At 37.0% G+C, this 22,304-nt stretch overlaps 1 protein-coding gene across 5 annotated transcripts in view; it reads left to right on the forward strand.

Annotated features, from left to right (window-relative positions):
- Window positions 1-22,304, forward strand: part of Ankrd12 (ankyrin repeat domain 12) — a 96,610-nt gene that overhangs the window by 25,036 nt on the left and 49,270 nt on the right. For 3 of the 5 annotated variants that reach the window (XM_034484137.2, XM_034484138.2, XM_076917581.1), the window contains 5 exons: window positions 6,068-6,136; window positions 10,546-10,692; window positions 14,414-14,614; window positions 16,908-17,050; window positions 19,923-20,070. In XM_034484137.2, coding sequence (XP_034340028.1) covers window positions 6,068-6,136; window positions 10,546-10,692; window positions 14,414-14,614; window positions 16,908-17,050; window positions 19,923-20,070 — 708 coding nt within the window. The remainder of the gene's footprint in view (window positions 1-6,067; window positions 6,137-10,545; window positions 10,693-14,413; window positions 14,615-16,907; window positions 17,051-19,922; window positions 20,071-22,304) is intronic. The other 2 variants (XM_034484140.2, XM_076917582.1) reach the window with 1 other exon arrangement.

The raw sequence follows: 22,304 nt of genomic DNA on the forward strand, positions 1-22,304 counted from the left end.
TAATAAACTCACTATATTTATAACTGTGATTTCTTTTTGCTTTTCTGTCTACCCCTCCTTTTGATATTTGGTTCATAGAGAAATACTATTCCAGTTTTATCATGGTGGCAAAAGTACATCTGTTTATTATCCAAACTGTGGTTTGTAATGAGACAAAAAAAAAAAAAAAAAACCAATTTCCTTATTCTGGATATTTATTAAAAATCTCTTAGTGCATTCGGAACTTAGTTTTGGGGTTCATTTCAGTAATGAAAATTGCTTAGTAAAACAAGCATTATTAAGATTTCATGTGTATTAGAAAAAGATGTTGCTTTTTTGTTACTCTTTGGTTACAGCAAAGAAGTTTAGACATTTTTGATTCATGGATGACATCAAAATATGTAGCATTCCCCCAAATGAGTCTAATGGCTTACTTCATAGTTCTTTTATTCTCAAAACTCAAGCATATCAGGGGCTGCCAGATGTGTGTCAGGGTGCTAGCCACCAAACCTGTGACCTAGGTTAGAACTACTGGGACCTACATGGTGGAAGGAAAGAACTGACTCTCCAAAAGTAGTCCTTTGTCTTCCACATATGTGCCATGGGTGTATGTTGGAGGTCTAAGTCTGTGTTGTGCTTCTGGGAAGAGACACTATGACCATAGCAGCTCTTATAAAAGAAAGCATTTAATTGGGGCTGGCTTACAGTTTCAGAGGTTTAATTGAAGCATGGAAGCATATTGGCAGACATGGTGCTGGAGAAATAGCTGAGAATTGTGCATCTAGATTTGCAAGTCTCAGGAAGAGAGAGTTTGTAATGAGCTTTTGAAACTCCCCAGAACCTACCCCTAATGACATACTTCCTTCAACAAGGACACTTCCTTCAACAAGGACACACCTCCTAATTCTTTCAAATAGTGCTGCTCCCTATTCAAATCTATAAGCCTATGGGGCCATTCTCACTCAAACCACCACAGTGAGCATGGGCACTTTTGTGTGTGTGTGTGTGTGTGTGTGTACACACCAAAGGCACATGTGTACAAGTGCTTGTAGAGGCCAGAGGTCATTGTTAGGTGTCTTCTTCAGTTGTTTCCCACCTGAGTTTTCTTTTAAGGTTGAGGGCAATGGTATTAAAGTTTAAAAGAATATCTCCACCAGGCCACTCCAGCTATGATCTCAGCAGCTGTTGGGAGGAAGGGAGTGGAGGAAAGATGGGGAAGAAAGCCAGCATGGAGGTCAAACATAGGGTGGACAAGCAGCCACATAGTGAGGGCTTCATAAACAGAGAAAAAAGCCCAGAGAACCAGAAAAAGTACACTTACTCTGACCAGCATCTGAAAGAAGAGACAGGAAAAAAGGAAAATGTACCTTTCTAAGTGTTAACCCACCTGAACATCAAGACCTGTCTTTAGCATGCCTTAAGGTGAGCCTGCTTTCCTATGGGGGTAGTCCCTTAGTCAGCTAGAGTGTTTGTCTCTATCGGACAGAAAGAGTTTTTCTTTACTGTGCTTTTACTGCTAATGTTTTCCCCTCTGAAGAGCAACCTTAAAACTATCTAAGAATTAGATCAGAGATCAGAGTCCCCAGACTCAATGATTCTTGCTTCTGGTGAGGAGGGAGGCCCTCTAGAAGAGCAGCCAGTACTCTTCACTGCAGAGTCCTCTTTCCACGACAAGAAGACCAGGTATAGTAAGTCCAGAGTTGACAAAACTCAGTTATGTGAGATGGAACTAAATTCTTCTTAATCTGTCTTTTCTGCCTCCTTTAGCAGAAAAGTTCATACATGAACTTTGTTCTTAAGTAAAGAGAACCTGTCTCAAAAGAGAAAGAGAGAGAGAGAGAGAGAAGGGGGGGAGGGAGAGAAACTTGTACCTTACTAACATTGATTAGTGTACTGAACTTGCAGTTTAACATTATTAACTTGAACTTTAAGATTATTAAGGCCAAAAGCTTCTTATGGTAGTTTGTCATTTTGATCATGATTGGGCTATTCCTAATATAACTGATAACATGAATATAGGGTAGACAACTTTTATAGTAATTATCACTATTTATAAAGTATAATCAACTGTTGGAAATATTTATCTTTAATAATTATTAAAAATTCATTTATTTGTTTTGAGACAGAATCTTACTACATAGTTCTGGCCAGCCTGGAATTCTGTCATGTAGACTAAGTTGACCCTGAACTCATAGTGATCTATTTTTCGTCTTCTTCCTGGTTGTTGAGATTAAAGGCATAAGCCACCATGACTGGCAGTATTAAAAGTTTCTAATAAGTCAACTTTACTCATTCATTATCAGTCATGCAGTAATACAACTTGTTTCAGTCTCGTGGCATCTAAGGAAAGTTGTAGCACCTTATGTCAGCATATTGAACAACTGCCTGGAGACTCCTTGAAGGCATCTGTCTCTTGACATCTAAACAAAACATTCAGTTGTTTAATTGTGAATAGACTTTGTAGACTCTACTTTGTTATATTCTGAATCACTTCTTCATTAAAAGAGGGAGGCACTTCTGATTCTTCATGTTTCTTCTCTGAGATAATCACCTAGCTAAGAAGCCTCCAATAGCTAGAAATACCCCCTTTTAAAAATATTTGTCTCCTCTTAGTAAACATACTTTCTCTGCCACTATAGTGTTTTCTCTTGGTATTTAAGGTAGTGTGATTCAAGGAAATCTAAACAGGCACAGTATGGTCTCAGAGGTTATGGTAGCAGTTATAGAGCATGTTAAATTTTGTAAAAGAAGCTCTTCTCTGTCAGGCAGCCTTAGAAATTCAACTTTGCTGAGGCTGTAGATGTTATTAAAGGATTTACCACAATGTGGCTCAGACGTGTAAAAAGAATAATAACATGTTTTACAAGATAGGTAAACTGGCCGGGCAGTGGTGGTGCACACCTTTAATCCCAGCACTTGGGAGGTAGAGGCAGGCGGATTTCTGAGTTCGAGACCAGCCTGGTCTACAGAGTGAGTTTCAGGACAGCCAGGGCTACTCAGAGAAACCCTGTCTCCAAAAACCAAAACCAAAACAAACAAACAACCCCCCCCCAAAACAAAGAGAGGTAAACTGTGTGTGTGTCTGTTTGTATGTATGTATCTATATATGTATGTATATATATATATATACATATATACATATACATATATATATATGAATGAGACATGAAAGCAGAAGGACAACTGTTTTGGGCAAAGAAAGGATCTAAAAGGAGGGGGAAGGGGACATAACAGGGTGAGAAGAGAGAGATGAAGCATCCATTTTCTTTCATCTATAGATACAGATTTTAAATACACACATACATGTTTCTGTAACATAAGAGTAGTAGGGGAGAATCATAGGCTCATGGGGAACAAATAAGGGAGGGACAGGACGGCCTGGAGAAGACGACCGAGTATGAATATGAGCAAAGCACGCCATTACTTGTACATATACAGAAATTCAGTAAAAACCCATTGCTGTAGGCCAGCTCTGGTGGCACTCTCCTTTAATTCCAACACCCTGGAGGCAGAGCAGCAGCAGGCAGATCTCAGTGGATTTGAGGCCACCCTGGTCTATACAGTGAGACTTGCAAACAAAACAGAAACCCCCAAAACAAAAAAATTACTTTGTGTGTATCCTAGTTAGGGTTTCTGTTGCTATGGCAAAATACCACGACCAAAAGCAACGTTGGGAGGAAAGGGTTTATTTGGCCTACACTTCTACATTATAGTTCATCATTGGAGGACATCAGGACAGGAACCTGGAGGCAGGAGCTGATGCAAAGGCCATGGAGGGGTGCTGCTTAGTGGCTTGTTCCTCATTGTTCAGCCTTTTTTTCTTATAGAACCCAGGATCATCAGCCCAGGGATGGCCTTGCCTATCAATCACTAATTAAGAAAATGCCCTACATCCAGATCTTACAGAAGCACTTTCTGATCCTTCCTTTCTGATGACTCTAGAGTGTATCAAGTTGACAGCAAACTAGCTAGTACAGTGTGCTAACAATTTTTTTTATTTAAAAGATGGCAGGGAGAGAGAATTACTTCACATTATAGTTAAAATAGCTACATTAAGATAATACATAGCAGGTACTTTGTAAGTGTAATCACCTTTGTGATCTTGATTATATTTGCTGGGACAGTTTCTCATTCAGTTCTAGCTGGCTTAGAGCTCAAATGCTTACCAGACTGACCTCACATTTGTGGTGACCCCCATTTCTGCTCCCTGTGTACTGGGATTATAAATTTGTGCCACCATGCCCTCGTTTTAAAATATAGTCATTTTGAGGGTTTTTCTGTTTCAGAGTGCTAGAGACTAAATTTGCACTCATGGTAGAGGCCTTGCACATTGCAAGACTGGCCTCGACCATGGAGCTATTTTTCAACTTATACCTTTGGTGTTTATTTGTTCATTTCTAATTACATTTTATTATTATTTTATGTGTATGGTTGTTTTGATTGCATTTTTGTCTGTATACCACATTCATACAGTGCCTGCAAAGGCCAGGAAAAGGGTGTTGGATCCCCAGAAACTTGAGTTATGGATGATTGCAAGCCACTTGATGTTGGTTATTATGGATTAAGTGCTGTGTCTTTCTTGATGTTTACTCATAAAAATTTCAGCGAGGTGTTCCTTTAATCCCTGCACTTGGGAGGATGAAACAGGTGGATTTTTGAGTTAAAAGGACAGCCTAGTCTGTATAATGAGTTCCAGGTCATTGTTCCAGAGCTATGTGGTGAGACCTTGTATCAAAATTATTAAATAAACAAATGAAGCCAAACAGCATATGGGGTCAGAGCAGATTGGATGCTTACAAAAGAAGATTAGGTAATTGGTTAAACTATTAACACTTAATTTTATTAGTAAATATACTTGAAAGTCCATTTGAGCCATTGTGTTAATCTGTTCGAATAATATAAACTGCTTTCAATAAGCTGTTCAGTTCAGCTACATAATTTATTGGTTGCCATTCTTTTTTCTTTTTTACATTTCCATGTATAGAAGCTATTTAAAACTTTCTGCTTACTTTTATATGAAATGTCCAGTAATTTTTATGAAATTTTTGTACGTGTTCAATTTAATGTATTTGATTTGAAATATGTGTGTTGCTGGACAGTCTTGTCATTCAGTCAGCTCACCAGCTTGCATTTCATTTAATCTAAAAGTTATTTTGTCAACAATCCCCTTTTCATGAATGAACCTTCTCATTACTAAACTTAAGAATTTTACATTTAAAGTTTTCACATTTATTTATTTCATGTGTATAGGTTTTATTTTGGATTGTTATCTAATTTGTTTTTTTTCCAAACATATGATAAGTCATATTTAACTAAAGTCATTAATAATATGTATAATAGTGATTCTGATAAAATACATTATATGTACACCGACAAAGTGAACACCCCCCTGCCCCACAGAACAGTAAAATAAAAAAAAAAAAAAAAAAAAAGAAGAAGAAGAAGAACAAAACCACCTGCTCTGGATGTTTCATCAGAGTCCTCTGTTGCTGTTACTGTTTGCTAAGCAGAGACCCGTGCTCCGGACTCGGTTGTAGGGTGATGATGCTGGATGAGCTCTGTCTTTAGTAGTAAATGCTGAAGTAATCCATATCACTTGGAATAAGTACAGTCTACAACAGTCTGTGGTCTGGGGTACTGACACGCATAGATGCTCTTCTGTCGTGGGAATCGTTTTGGCCCTCTTAGAAAATATGTTTGATTCAACTTATTTTGGCAAATTCAACTATTTGGCAAAGTTGCCCTTAGTAGGGCAAATTCTAATAAGAACACTGTCTCTTAACATTATTGACAGAGTTAAAAATAGCATTTAAAGAACTATAATAATAAGCAATATCGAGGTGTTATAAAAACTATATGGCTGCATTTCTAAACTTCAAGGTACTCTATTTAGGAAATTGAAATATTATATATTGGCCAAACCTGTATTTTAATGTCTTTTGTTTTTCCCAAATAGTACTTTTGAAGTAAAGCCAGTGACATATCATTGCCTGACTAACTGGTGGTCTATCAGAGATGTTGCTATGTTGAACTCTGCATTTCCCTCCGTGTGCTTTTTCCTTTTCTCCTGTCTCTTTTCATTCTGTAGATTCAGACCCAGGACATACAAGTGAAAATTGGGGGGAGAGACTTATATCTTCTTACAGGACATACTCAGGTAATTAGATCATCAGGTGTTCCTGTTCAGCCAGTGGGTTCTGTCATGTTTATTTTTAAACCAGCTTATACATGTTTGCTAAATTAAATGAACTATATGAATTCACCAAAATTTTCAGCTTCTGTTTTGAGTGAGATGCCCAGCATATCCAGGACATGCTGTCTCTGAACATAGTAGGGTTGTCGTAAACTCCACTTGGGTTTTGAATGGAACAGTGTGAGAATACCTTTTATGTAAAAAAACAATATGCAAGTTGCTCTTCCATGTGGCATTGCTCAGTAGACTTCTTCCTGAGAGCGGGTGCCTGAGCCCTTTGGTTTGCCTTTTTATAAATTGTTCACAAGTACACCAGTTTTCATAAAAAAGTGTTTTGTTACTTGTTTAGTCATGTTATTTCTTCTTTAATATGCATATTTAAAAATTTTATCCACTGAATTCTTTAGTGTTTATTGATTTTGCTTCTTGGGTAGAATTTAACCATAAGTAGATTAAATATCAGGTCACTTAGACAGATGCCCCTACTAACTTCTGTGTTAGAATATCTACAATTGGTAATAGCTCCAGTTGTTTGGGACTCATAATTACCTCATTTTACAGTAAAAAGTAAAACCAGTTATTTGTTTTGGGGGTGAGGTATCACTGTATAGCCCTGGTAGCTTAGAACTCCTTGTAGACCCAGCTGACCTCAAACTCACAGAGATCTGCCTGCTTCTGCCTCCTGAATGCTGGGTTTTAAGGTATACACCACTGCACTTGGCAAGACTAGTGTTTCTTATTTTGTTTGATTTTTTTCTTTTTTCTTAAAATTAGTCTTTTTATCTCTGAACTTACTTAAATAAAAATCTTGTATAGTCCCTGGGTATTTCTGCCTAGTTAATAGCATATACTACTTAGCTATAGAAATTGAAAATAATGCTGGGCAGTGGTGGTGCACGCCTTTAATCCCAGCACTTGGGAGGCAGAGGCAGGTGGATTTCTGAGTTCGAGGCCAGCCTGGTCTACAGAGTGAGTCCAGGACAGCCAGGACTACACAGAGAAACCCTGTCTCGAAAAAACCAAATAAATAAATAAACAAATAAATAAATAAACCAACCAACCAAACTTCTGTTTCTAATATCTGTTTTACTTACCTTGTAAATCATGGGGCTATCTGCAGTAGTGAACAACTAATTCATCCTTAACACTATCATTGATGAGAGACGCCAGCAGTTCCATCTGATAACATTGTTTGCTGTGGAATTAGTGTGCCTTTCCAAAAGAAGACTGCTAAGCACTAAGCCCAACCCAACCCAAACATGACAAAGTAGTCCGTGGTCTGCCTGGCACTGCTAAATAAGGCTCAGACGTTCACCTGGGCTTGACGCCCCTACCCCTAGAACTGTAGCATAAATACTGAATGCAGTTGAGTTCATGTGTTCCCTTCCAACTCCATTGACTTTGCTGGGAAATATCTTCCCAAGAAGTTCTGTCTCTTCTTCCAGTAACACTCTATGCTTACTTATGTGAAAAATGATAGTATTGAGTGTTGTGTTTAATATGGCAGGAAAAGGGGAAAGCACTACTTTTCTAGAATATAAGATGGGAACTCTGTTTCTGAAGTTGCGAGTGTTAAAGAGTACAGGAGAGAAAGATGGATTTGATGTAAAAAAAAATTCAGTTTTAATTTTGATTAGTATTAAGTAGACTTCTCAGATTGTTTTTAAAAATCTCTAGAGACTAAGTGGAACTTTAGATTTGTGTTAGACAGTGCTAAGTGATTATATTTATTAGTATCCCTGTTTTAATTTTTGGCCTATTAGAACAATGTCTTGTTTTAGTTTAAACACATGTTTAGAACATGTGTTTTAGTTACTAAACGGCCAGGCTGGTATTTCACAGGATAGACCCCACATAGTCTAAGTGATTACTTTAAATTTTACAATATGGCAAATGTTTACAATGAGGCACACTGTAAGCCTCAGCCCTTGGCAGATGAAGGTCAGAGGAATGCAGATTGGAGATGCTGGCTGTACAGGGAGCCCTGCTAATCCTGCTACAGTGTGCCTGCTCCAAAACAAACAACAACCAAAACCGCACAAAACTCAAAATAAGCTTTGAAATATAGCAGTCTAATACTTAACAATTAAAAAAAAAATCTAATTATCTCAAATTTTGCTGTTTACACCAGCTGCTGTTCAGTTAACTTTCTTTTCCTAGTTCATGTAAAATGTAAATTCAGAAAGATGATTATGGTACTAATTCAGAAAAAGTTTATATTGAATGAAAGTGTAAGAATGTTGTGTATTTAGATCCAACTTGTCTTTTTTGAAGTAGTTACATATGTATTCATTTGCTTAGTCTGTCTTTTCTATAGCCCAGGTAGATACACTTTAAAATGTTATTTTTCTTTTTTTGTGTGTCAGGAGGAGGAGCAAGGGTCTCACTGTGTAGCTCTGGCTGGCCTTGAACATAGAGAAGTCTACCTGCCTCTACCCCCCAGGTGCTGGGATTAAAGGGGTGCATGTCTGGCATGAACTATCTTTTGACAGTTTGAGGCCAGCCTCAGCTACAAAGCAAGGACCTGTTTCAGAACCACAGAAGGAAAGTATTGGTTAGGGTGTACTCTTGTGCCAGATTGTACCTCTTATCTTGGAAACATTTTCTCAACTCTATTAATGTTTGTAATACTAAATATTTTGATTCTAGAAGAGAAATACATTCACTATATTTAAAAATTGTTATCAGATGAAAAGCCATTAATAACAACAGTAGTTTTTTTTTTTTTTCTAAACATTAGAAAACAATGATCTACAGGGACTTATTACCAGAAAGAGTCTATATTTCAGGGGAAAAAAAAAGTGTTCTCCAGAGACATCTTTAAGTCTGTATAATAATATGAAATCACTTCATTATTAATGATAGTGCAGAGATGATAAAAATGAATGAAGACAGTGAAAAGGTTGATTTTTTTTTTTTTTTGTTTTTGAGTAAGTCTTGAAACGTTTGGTTTTGTTGGAAAAATCAGATATTCAACAGACAGACATGTTAGGAGTTCACAGAATTATTTGAATCATTTGTGAGCAACAAAGTTTAAAGTATTAAGACCTCATTTTCTAGAGCATTAGGATACCAACTTCTTCTAATTAACTGGAGATGGTACACTGGACCAGTCACTTCTTGTGTTTTTTGATATTGTATTTTAGTTGATTTCTTAAAACTTGTTAGATTTACTTCTATTTCATTTTTGCTAATTTCAATTTTTATTAATAGTTTTTATAGTTTCTTTTTTGGGTACCTCTAAACCTGAATTTTAAATCCCAGAAATAGATATCTAAAATATAACCAGACCTTTGATTCACTCATATTCATTCGTGGTATTGTTCCATGTCTGAATAAATTCAGGTGAATTCCTAAAAGAAAAAGTATGTCCTACTTGTACCATTCAGTGCAGACTGAGCTCCCCCAACGTAAATGGGCATACTTACTGAGTAGCTGTGGGTTTCCAAACCGCTAAATAGGACCTTTCTGGTGGCTTTAATCTCTTGGAGAAGGTTGCGGGAGTTTTTGTATCTTTACAGGGCATGGTTAATGCCAAGCCAGATCTTTAGTTTGTTCATAGTTAGCTTTGATTGGTATCATTCCACGTTCAGCTGTCTAGTTGTTACAGTGCATTGATGGTGGCTTTTCTTCAGTAATTGTTCTGTGTGGTGAGACTTTAAATGCTCAGCCTCTTGCAAGATTGTATAAGTCATTGCTAGGATCAGGGAGATAATTGTAAGGCTCATTGGTATGGAGGATTAGCAACAATACTAGATATGGTGTGAAAGAGATAATTTAAAGATAATAATACAGTTGTCTTCTTGTCCCCAGATTCAGTTGATCATAGATAAAAATACTCAGGGAAAAAAAAACTACAGATTTTTTTTTTTTTAATTTTCATTATTCCCTTAACAATGTAGTATAACAACTATTTCATAAAATTAACATAATATTTTATGTTATAAGTGATTTGTACATAATTCAAAATATATGGGAGGAGTCACACAGGTTGTTTACAAATCCTGAATCATTTTTCCTGAGAGACTTGAGCAGTTGCAGGTTTTATTATCCTTAGGAAGTCCCAGAAACAGCCCTTAGAGATATCAAGGACCAGCTAGCTGTATTTAGGACTATTTGAATTGTTAAAGACATCATACTTTAAGAAAGCACATAGTTAAAACTAAAATATTACTAGTAAAATTTTCTAACAGTAGAATCAAGAATATATTTTTCTCAATCTTTCAGAGAAAATACTGCTTATGTATGTTTAGCAGTTTTGTCTGGCTTCCACTAGTTAACATACATTATCCGTGTGCATGCCATCTGTCACAAAGGTTGTCTTGAATACTTACATTTGTTTTAGATTCTTACATATTTATTAATCATTGCAGAGAAAGAAGGTCCAGAAAAGAAGAAAACAAAAAAAGAAGCTGGAACTAAGAAATCCACCCCAGTCAGCATTCTTTTTGGTTACCCACTCTCTGAACGAAAGCAGATGGCGCTCCTAATGCAGATGACAGCAAGGGACAATAGCCCAGGTGATTGACATCCACAGCCATGGAGTTACTGTGTCTTCTCAGCTCGCCTAGGGCTAGAGTAACTTTGTCTTTAACAATTCTTTTTTACTAGTTTGAATTTTTATCCTTTATTGAATTTAATCAACACTATTCATAACATCAATTTTTAATTTTCTCATTGTATGCACGATGTTTTATTATTGTATCCGTCATTGGATTACAAGATCTGTACGAGCAAGAATCTTCTATATTGTTTACTGGGCATTAAGTAAGTGGTTGTTAAATAAAATATGTGATCTGAAACTGAAGTATTTGTAAGTAGGATCCTAGGTAATTTTTTTAAAAAATAAAATTAAGTTCTTAACTTTTAAAATAAAATTAAAAATTTTTTTAGAAGATTATTTTTTTATGAGTGTGTGTGTGCGTGTGTGTGCACGTGCACCTGAGTATGTTTGTGTGCCTGAGTATTTGAGTATACCACATGCATATAGGAGCATGTTGAGATTAGAAGAGGGTGTCAGATTCTCTGGAACTTCAGTTACAGACTGTTGGGAGCTGCAAGTGTGGGTTGGGATCTAAACCCAAGTCCTATGCAAGATCAGTCACTGAGCTCTCTCTAGCACTAGTTTATATAAATAAAATATTCTTTGATTATTCTCACTATCTTTTGGCTTTTTAACCTTTATATCTGCTATTTGAGACCTTGTGCTCTTTAATATAGGTATTTGAACATTTATTTATCTATGTGTGTATATATGCACATGCATGAGTATATGTGATCAGATGTCAACTTGTGGGATTGGTTTCCTCCTTCTGCCATGTAAGACCTGGGATTGAACTTAGATTGTTAGGTTTGTTGGCAAGCACTATTAGTTGCTGAGATATCTCATTGTCCCAAAATTGATTGTTTGTCATTAACTTGATAAAGATTGGACAAATGAAAAACATGCTGAAACATTATATGGTTCTCTGAAGAGGAAAGCCTTTTCTCATCCTCAGTGTCTATCCTACCATAGCCAACCCATCACTGCTAGAGAGTCTCAAACCTATGCTTCAGGGGCTTCTAGGCATAAACATACAGATAAGCTTTGTCTTATTTTCCCTGTGTTTGCTAAGTCAGCTACATCCTCAGGCTTGTTTTTCTTTTTTTGAGACAGGGTCTCACTAAATTTTCCATGCTGAACTTGAACTTCATGGCCAAGCCAGGTCTTTAACTGGCAGTTCTCATGCCTCATCAGTCAGCTGAGTGACTCATATCACAGGTCTCCACCACCAGGCCAAGCACTAGATGTGTCTTTTGTTGTTGCTGCTGCTGCTACTAGAGTGTTTGTGTGTTTGTTCAGTGTGAATATGACCATACGTATTCATCCACAAGTGGTTCTTTTCATCTAAGGATAATTAGTAGTCAGCTTTCTTTCTTAGTAGGTCTAGGACCAGAGTGGAAAGCTTATGAAATTATAAATTGTTAGCTATCGTGCATATGTGCTCAGAGCTTAGGGCTTATAGTTTTACCCATTTGATAGCCTTTTAGTCCATAAGCAAGCCAACAAGCTCATCTTGTTAAACAGTGTGACTATCATGGTTATAAAATTCACTCAGCACATTTCTTGAGTTCCCAGTGTATACTGGGAAGTCTTGTAAGCAGTTGAGATTTGGTGCTGAATAAGGTGAAGCTCTTTTTCTTGAGGGTATGTTTTAGAAATAACTAAATAGAGAATTATTGGTGAGACACTGTATTTGAAATCTAAAAAGTAAACCTTTAAATTTTCTTGTGTATGAAAGGAGGATGATGCTTTGAAGTGCTAGCTGTGCTGTCTTGCAAGATAGATTATGGAAAGTTACATTCCATAGATTTTCTTTCCACTTCTGAGAACACTAGTTAGTTTATTTTAAGTACTTGTACATTTTTTAAAGTAATTGCCTAAGAAACCATTTTTTTTTTTTACCTAGTGGTTCTGAAATTGGTGGGGTGAGGGTATAGAGCTTTGTTTTTTGATATGCAAGCTATCAAAAATAAAAAGCTGTGAATTGGGCTGTTGAGATGGCTTGGCAGTGGGAGCACACAGTGCCCTTGTAGAGGGCTGGGTGGCTTACAACATCGATAACTCCAGCTCCAGGGCTCTGACTCCTGTGGGCTCAGAGGGAGTCTACTCACGCACTACACACAGTTTAAAAGAATAACAAGTGTTAAAGATGTTAGTCATAGCAAAGCATGATTCTGACAAATCTCTCTCTTAACTGCCTTTGTTTCTTACAGATCTTTGACTTAGTTCTCATAATAAAATGAGTTGAATTTGTGCATAATAGCAGAAAAGAACTCCGGTGCTTTTGGTCAGTGCTGTGAACACCAGCCTTCAGTGTGTTTTCATCTGTGTTTTAATATATTGTAACATACCCAGAAAAAATACATGTTAATTCATCAAATTATTCATTAAGGAAACAAGTATATCTGACACTCTATTATCATTTTAAGCCAACTTCATGAATTGACAGAAAAAACATTTCTTATATTTAGTAATACTGAGGAAAGATGTCTATTTGGGTGGTGTTGCCAATATATCTCAATTTTTTGTTTTGTTTTTTGTTTTTCAAGACAGAGTTTGTTTATGTAGCCCTTGTTGTCCTAGTACTACTAACTATGTAGACCAGTCTGGCCTCGAACTCACAGAGATCCACCTGCCTGTGCTGGGTTAATGGTGTGTGCCACCAGTACCAGGCAGTTTTTAGACTATTAGCTTAAGAAGGTATACCCTGTGTTCCAAGAAATTGTTACATTATCATTAAGAGCTCTTTAAATATACAAAATCTTTTACAACTTTTCTCTTTGTATTTTTGTTATTGTTTTGAGATTGTACTTTAATTACATTTTTCCTTTCCCCTTCCTCTTAACCCTTCCCTTAAAGCCTCCCTGCAGTTCTTCAAATTCATGGCTGCTTCAGCAGTTGTTTTGCTTGTGCATGCATTTTCCCAAATAGACCCATTTAGTTTACATAATGTTACTTGTACATATTTTTTCAAGGTTGACACTGGACAACCAAAAGGTGTGCTCTTCCCCGAGGAAGGCCACCACTTCTAGCTTTACTCAGTTGCCTATAGTTCTTTTTGTGGGGTTGAGGCCTCGGGGTCTGATTTCCATCCAGCTGGGCATGTTTGTTGGTATTATTGTATGTTCCTTGTTTAGCTCACAGCTAGGCAGCTGTGTTGCTGAGAACTTTAAGGCATAGCTTCCAATGATACCAGGAAACAAATCTCACAACAAAGCCCTTGAACTTCTGCCCACTCTTCCTCATGCTCCCTGGGCCTAAGGGATGGCAGTGTTCTGTGTGCATGTATTCACTAGGACTGGGCTCCTCAACTCTGCCTTTTCATTGGTCGTGGTTTTCTGTAGAGGTCTGTTGCAAAGAGAAGTTTCCTTGATAAGGATAGAAACTACACTTGTCTGTGGGCTTAAGGACAAATGTTTATAGATTGTTATTAGGGATTATACTGGTTTAGTAAATTAGTGGTTGTAGATTCTCCTCCAGTAATCATAATTACATTGGCATTAATTAGTTAGCTAGGTTTCCAGTACTGAACAAGGTTTCCTTCTTGTTGATCAGGTCTTAAGTCCAATTAGAGAGCAGTTGGTTACTGCCAAAATATGTATGTAGCTACTGTACCCATAGGGTTACTGTGCCATGCTGTTAGTTGATGTGGTTCATAGGTGATTTGGAACATTTCTGAACTGTCTTCTTTCTTACAGATTCCACACCAAGTCATCCATCACAAGCAACACCAGCCCAGAAGAAAACTCCCAGTTCATCATCTCGACAAAAAGATAAAATTAATAAAAGAAATGAACGTGGTGAAACTCCTTTACACATGGCAGCTATTCGAGGAGATGTGAAACAAGTCAAAGAGTTAATTAGTTTAGGGGCAAATGTGAATGTGAAAGACTTTGCAGGTGAGACTCTAATAATACTAATATCCAGGAACTAAAATCGAAACATTCTGGCGATAGTTTTAAAAAAGTATATTTTATTTAAAACTTTTGAAATACACACACACACACACCTTGATCTCTGTTACATTTCCATGTCAATAATTTCTCATATTTTGACACATATAACTTATATATACTACTGTGTAGTTACATAAATTAGTTTCTATTTTAGGTAAATTTGAGCCCATATTTAATGTGGCTAATTCATAGATAATTATTTCAAGAATGTTTATTAACGTGAACACAAAAGGTATAAGAGAGTGATATTTATCTTTTCTTTTTTTTTTTTTTTAAAAAGTATACTTAAAGTTATTAGTGTGTTTGGGAGAGTGGGGCTACAGCACACATGTGGAAGTCGAGGGCAGGTTTGTGGTGTCACTTTTCTCCTTCCACATTTATGTAGGCCCTGGTCGTTGACCTCAGGTCTCCAGACTTGCCTCATAAGTACCTTTACTTGCTGAGGCTTCTTGCCAGCCTTTGTTGGTTTTAATTACTCAGGTAGCATAACTCTTAGGAGTGCAAGCAGTCAAACAGGTAAGAGTGTAGAAATTCTCCTTGTTTGTACAGGTCTGACTTCTTTGTCTTTGGCTACTTTATTTTTAATAGCATCGTAGCCTTTCTTGTCATTTTTGTTTTGTCTTGTTTAAGACAGTTTCTATATGATGCCATGGCTGTTGTTGAAAGTGCTGTGTAGATCAGGATGGCCTTGAGCTCATAGAGATCCACTTCCTCTGCCTCCTGAGTGCTGAGACTGAAGTCATGTGTTACCAAGCCTGCCTTCCCCTAAACAGTGCTGTAGTGAATGCTCTTTCATTTGTTCATAGTTAGAAAATGTTTTAGTGGAATTGAAATTACTATATTAAAGGAGATGCATAATACTATTTTTAATAATGGCAGCTTACCTTTTAAAGATTATACATCCATCATTTTATATCTCCCAACGGTATATAAAAGCCAAGCAAAGTGATATACACCTGTAAGTCTCAGCAACTTGGGAGGCCAAGGCAGGAGGATTGCAAATTTGAAGCTACTCTTGTCTATATAGGGAGTTCAAAGTCAAACCTTCTCTCAGCAACAAAAAAGTACATGAAATAGTCCTTTTCTTTGTGTCTTCTTTAGAATTGGAAATTGTCACATACTTCCAGCACTGTGGAGGTAGAGGCAGGAGCGTCTCTCTAGGAGAGGAGCTTAGGAGGGTGAGAGAGGGAGGGAAGGGAGAGATCCCTTCTGAAGGAATGTACTTAGTGGCTGCTTATGAATATCTTCATACACTGCAGAAGGATACTCACTAGCTACCTAAAGCATACTTTACAGGTCATCTGAAGATTTCACATTTACAGGTTTGTAAGTATTAATCTGAAAAATGTATAAGAGTAGAATGAAGGACAGTATTGAAACATTGTACGACACAAATCCCCAGGAGGGGGACTTGTTCAATCAGTTCACTGCTATGCACCTGGTACCCCATCTAGGTGCAGTAGTACCCATGACCCCAGTGCTCAGGAAGATCCTGAGGTGGTTGAAGTTGTCCTGGGCTGCTGAGGGAGATGGCATCTGGAAAGAAACAGGGTGTCCATGTGTTCTTTAAAAGCATAACAATAAAAGGAAACACCACTTTAGAGAAAGGATTGAACATCCACCCTTGTCTATGTATATTGGGAAACCAGTAAGAATTACATAAAAATTTAAACACTCTTTCCTGGGTGATAGCATTATAGACAGTGCCGTTTGTGTTTTATAATATCTCATTTGTGAACACGTGTTTAATTATGAAAACAAAGTTAGAAATCTGATTTCTTAAAACCAACATTGGGCTGGAGAGGTGGTTCAGCTGTTATGAATGTTACAATTAAAATAATAATAAATAAAATAAAACCAGCATTAGGTCCAGAAAAGATTATATCAACAAAATAAAAGACATAAAATATAAAGGTTTTTTAATTGACTCTTGACCAAGTCATTCATATTTTGTCTTTTATATAACTTATATAGTTGAGATAATTATTATGAATTAAACCATACTAATATTGAGTAAATTGAATATTTTATCAAATAACTTAGTTGCATTGAAATTAATATTCCCTCAAATGAACCTTCTACAAAATTGATATTCTTTTATATTTTAAATAGTTTCTCTTCTTTCTTTTCCTTTTTTTTCTGTTTCATACTCGATTTAGAATTGATATTACATGCAGATAATGAATGTGGAAAGCATCTCTCTTGAACTCATGTTAAGTTCATATTCTCACTTTAGGTTGGACCCCTTTACATGAAGCTTGCAATGTTGGGTATTATGATGTTGCTAAAATACTTATAGCAGCTGGAGCAGATGTTAACACACAAGGATTGGATGATGACACACCCCTTCATGACTCTGCCAGCAGTGGGCATAGAGATGTGAGTATGGTGAAGGGGTAGCTGGCGTCTGTTCACAAGTCAGCCAGGGGTGGCAGAGCACACTGCTTGTTGTCTGGGCTCGCACTTCATGCTTCTTCTCATCTTTATTTTGTTTTCCGTTTTATTCTGTTTTCTGAGTTCTAATTTGTACTTACTTAATTTAGCATATTTTTTCGTAAAGTAAGCCGTTTACAACCAGGCATTACCTTTAATCTTAGCATTTATGGGGCAGAGACAGGCAGGTCTCTTTGAGTTTGAAGTCATCCTGGTCTACATAGTGAATTCCAGGCCAGCCAGGGATTCCCCCAAAAGAAATAAAATATGTAATTTAATTGATAATAGGTTAAACAATTCGGCAAACATTTTATTGTAAGACTTTGGTCTGTTATATAACTAACTCTATAGTTGGAACACACACAGGAGAGGTCATGGTGCTGTGCTGCTTCTCTTTGTAGAAATGTTTGTAACTGTCAAGTTGTATTTGGAGTGAAAAGACGAGCTTACTTTTGCTTGGCCAATTTACTATTTAAGTTTTTTTTTAAAAGCTTTTAAAAACATGTATGGATATTTTGCCTTTCTGTGTGTGTGTGTGTGTGTGTGTGTGTGTGTGTGTGTACATACACCATGTATGTACAGTACCTGTGAGGGCCAGAAGAGAGCGTTGGAGTCCCTGAAACTAGAGTTTCAGACTGTTAGCAGCCATGTGGGTATTGGGAACAGAACCCTGATTCTCTGTAAGAATAGCAAGTGCTTTTAACTGCTGAGTCATCTCCCTAGTCCTTAAATTATACCTTTGAAGGGGGTTGTTATAAAGGAAAATACACTGTACATGCAAGCATACCTTGAAATTGAAAATGTTAGAGAATTATCAGTGATAAAAACTCTAAAAGCATCTTCTATATTACTGTACTTCATATATACCAAAATATTTTCTTTAGAAATTAAAAGGGCCATTTTCTTCATTAATATTTTCTATAAGATATTTTTTTATTTTTCTCATTAAAGACATTGTAATGTTGGTAAGGTGGTTCAGTAGGTAGATACTTGCCACATAAGTGGAATTATATCTTGTGACTAGTATATATTTCTGTAACACTACGTTTTTATTTATTTATTTTTGTTTGATTTTGCTTTTTTTTCCAGACAAGATTTCTCTGTGTAAAAGCACTGGCTGTCCAAGAACGCAATGCTATAGGTGATACTGGCCTCCAATTTACAGACATTAGCCTGTCTCTGCCTTCCCAGTGCTGATATTAAAGGCATGTGCCACCACAGCCTGGCCCAAAGTTTCTAAATATGCTATAGTTGCACAGTATTTTCAGAAGTTGACATTTGAACACTCAGTAACATTTACAGTCCTCCTAGAAGGACTCTGCTGTACTCTGTGGAGTCTGAGTTTAAAATATGCATGTATATATATAGGTAACTTACATACATGTGAGCCTATATGCATATATATATATATATATATATATATATATATATATATATATATATCTTACATACATGTGACCCTACATGAATATATATGTAACTTACATACATACAAGCCTGTATTTGAGAATGAGCACTGTGTGTGCAGGAACCTGCAGAGACAGAAGAGGATGTCTATTTACAGGTGGTTGTAAGCTACCATCTAGGTGCTAGGAACTGAACCCCGGTCCTCTGGAAGAACAGTAAGAGCTGCCAACCACTGAGCCATCTTCAGCCTTTACAGTTTAAGAAGTTTTGAGTACTGTTTTCTCCTTGGTCTTCTGTTTGTGCCTAAGGAGTAAAATAAAAGCTGTCAAAAGCTCTTATCCCTGTATATCTGTACTGTGTCCTGTGACTAAACCTAAAAAAATATTTTTCAATTCAATAGAAGTCATGATATCTCAAAAAACATATAAAGTATTCCTAAAGAAAAGGGGGACATTGAAAGAGAGCAGGTTTGTGTGGTAAGACCTGGTCAGGGTAGAGGATGCTGACATCGCCTCATCTGTGCCCTTACTCACAAGTGTATTGTGCTTTATTTACAGTCTTTATTTTGCTTTACCCCTAATTATGTCTTAGGTATCTTATTTTTTGGCTTATAATTTTCCCTTATCTCATTTGTTGTCTGTTATATTAAGTTTTATGCAAATGCAACTAATTGTTAGTGTTTGTATCTGAGGTTATTTATAAAATACTGCTTGTTTATGTTAGAAATTTTGTGGCATGTTTTTACAGACTTTTTTTTACCTACCCTGATTGCTTCCTGATGATCACAGATAGCTTTCAACAGGATCAAAAGTCACTTTTTGTTTCTTTATTTTCAGACAGGTCCTCTCTATTTAGCCCCGGCTGTCCTGGAATTCTCTATGTGCACAAGGCTATGAAACCTTTTCTCCAGCTCCCCAACCCCAGCTTCCCAGCTCCACTCCCACTCCCATTTAAAATTTAAGTAGAACAGTTCTTTATAATAGATGAGGTCATCAGATGGGTTGAGGTTTAATGCAAATGAAACTAGTGGAGAATAATAATAATGACTTCAAGTACATGCTGTAAGTCATGGATATAGAATAGGTGAAATAATATTCAAATGGATATTGTGTTATCAAGAGAATGCCTTAGAGACCTAAGAGATGGCTCAAGCAGTTAAGACCAGTTAAGACCACATACTGCTCTTCTGGATGACTGGTTCAGTTCCCAGCACCCATGTGGCAACTCACAAATATGTGTCACTCCAGCAAGTACCAGGAGATCTAATGCCCTCTTCAGATCTCCTTGAGCACCAGGCAAACAAGTGGTACATAGCCAAATGAAAGTAAAACACTCATACACATGAGGAAAGAGGATGAGAATGGTTTGAAATAAATGACAGGATGGTATCCCCTACTGTTTGATATTGCAGATAGTCAAATTGTTGCTTCGTCATGGCGGGAATCCATTCCAAGCTAATAAACATGGAGAACGACCAGTGGATGTGGCAGAGACAGAGGAGTTGGAGTTACTGCTAAAAAGAGAGGTGCCTTTGTCTGGCGATGATGAAAGTTATACAGGTTTGTGTCTTTCTTACTGTTTTGAAATGGGATTTTGCCAATTCGCCCAGGCTAGCCTAAAACTTGCAAACTTTCTGCCCCATCCTACTAAGTCCTAGGATTACTCTAAGTTGCTAAACTTGGTTCCTGTGCTTGGCCTCACTGAGAACTCTCACTGTGCCTGCCCATTTACGTTGCTGCTGTCAGCTTTTCTTCTGGTGGGATTATTTAGCTGCTAACAATACATTTTATGTCCTTGTAACAACACCCACATGGCTATTCCCAACCAATTATAACTCTAGTTTGAGGAAAACCAGCATCCTATTATAGCTTCCATGGACACCAGGCACACACATGGTACATTTAAATACATTCAGATGAAACACTTGTTGGGGTCCAGGAATTGTATCACAAACCATACAGACATCAATCTCAGTTAGACAGGGAGAGTTTATTGAGCATACATCCTAGGACTGGTGAATCAGGGCCATGGTCCTGATTCAGGGCCATGGTCCTGATTCGTTAATTGAACCATGACCTTATGTTAAGATCCTACAGGATTTTTAAGCCATAAATCCACAAATATCTGTGCCAAGTTAATTCACCAATTAGGATTTAGGGATAAGGGATTTCCTTAGGAACATGTATTTGTTATACATTTATCCTGCTCCCATTGGTTGGGGTATTCAACTATGGCAGGGGATTTGCCTTTGTCTAACGTTCATGTTCTAACTTGTCTATCGGGATGGGACTTGTCTGACAGTCATGTCTTAACTTATCTACCAGGATGTCAGTTACCCATGTACATGTCTCTTTCAGCTGAGTAGGATGTCAGCTCCCAGGGAGGTCTTGGGAGTTTAAATTTTGCTAGACTACTATTCAAAATGGAAGTCTTACTCCAAATTGTTTCTTATATTGGTGCAGGTATCTCTCATATGTTGGGGTCTATCCTGGGGCAGTTTATACCATAAAGGCTAATACATAGGTGCAGGAAGTACTGTTGGGTGGTTGGTTTGGGTCCAGACTTACTGTTTGTAGCTGCACAGAACAGTTCTATTGACTTTTATCGTGTTTGGTTTCCAAGGGCATACATAGTATAACATAGCATAAATATAACAGAATGTGCAATCAGTCTTGGCATTAGAAAGTTTGCTAGTAACAGCAGAAACATATAATGGCAGGCTAGCCAAGTAACTGTTACCTAGGCCTTAACATTTTATCTAGACTTTAACACATATACATAGAATAAAAGTAAATGAATGTATTTTTAAAAGGAGTATGGTATATGATTACTATTATAGTTTCAAAATATATTTTTAAAGAGCACACAGTGTCAGAGCAGTGTTGGGCACTTAGGGGGCAGAGGCAGGCAGATCTCAAGGCCAGCCTGGTCTACAGAGCAAGTTCTAGGACACCCAGGGAATACACAGAGAAATCCTGTCAAAAAACTAAACCAAACCAAAAACAAAAAAAACATGTACTTACTTCATTTCCTCTGAGGTCTACCCTCACTCTGGCACCACCCCTCCCAACTTTACAGCCTTGTTTTATTTGTTTTCAGATAACTTGCCAAGTCCAATTTGTGCTACATATGTACTAATACACATTTCCTAGAACTTGGCTGACTATAGGGCCACACCCACAGTGACTAACTCTTGTGTCAAATTTTTCTAATAATATGACAAACTTCTTTCTACATACTATATATAACAAAATAGAAGTGGGTTTGCATTTACTCCTTTAAGAATTTTAAAATAAGGATTGGAAAGATGACTCAGAGGTTGAGGGCACTGACTGACTGCTCTTTCAGAGGTTCATAGTTCAATTCCCGGCAAACACATGGTGGCTTACAACCATCTGTAATGAGGTCTGGCGCCTTCTTCTGGCATGTAGGCATATATGCAAGTAGAACACTGTACATAATAAATCTTTAAAAAAAGAATTTTAAAATAAGAACAATATCTTCTGGTTTGCTTAAATAAACAAACTACAAAAGGATATATATTAAAAAGACATAACTAAGGTATTTATTAATTTAAAATATATACAATCTACATGTATTCAGTTACATATATATTACTGTAAAAAAGGTACTGTTTTGGGCGAAGGTCTTAGGAGATGATCTCAATGTGTAAAGTACGTATTACTCAAACCTGAAGACCTAATTTTGGGTCTCTAACTCCTACACTCCAGGAGAGTATAATGGACTGGATGTAATTCCAGTGTTTGGGAGGAGGAGAAAAGAGATTCCTGAG

The sequence above is a fragment of the Arvicanthis niloticus genome, chromosome 21, assembly GCF_011762505.2.
Source record: "Arvicanthis niloticus isolate mArvNil1 chromosome 21, mArvNil1.pat.X, whole genome shotgun sequence".
In the NCBI taxonomy this organism is placed as follows: Eukaryota; Metazoa; Chordata; class Mammalia; order Rodentia; family Muridae; genus Arvicanthis; species Arvicanthis niloticus.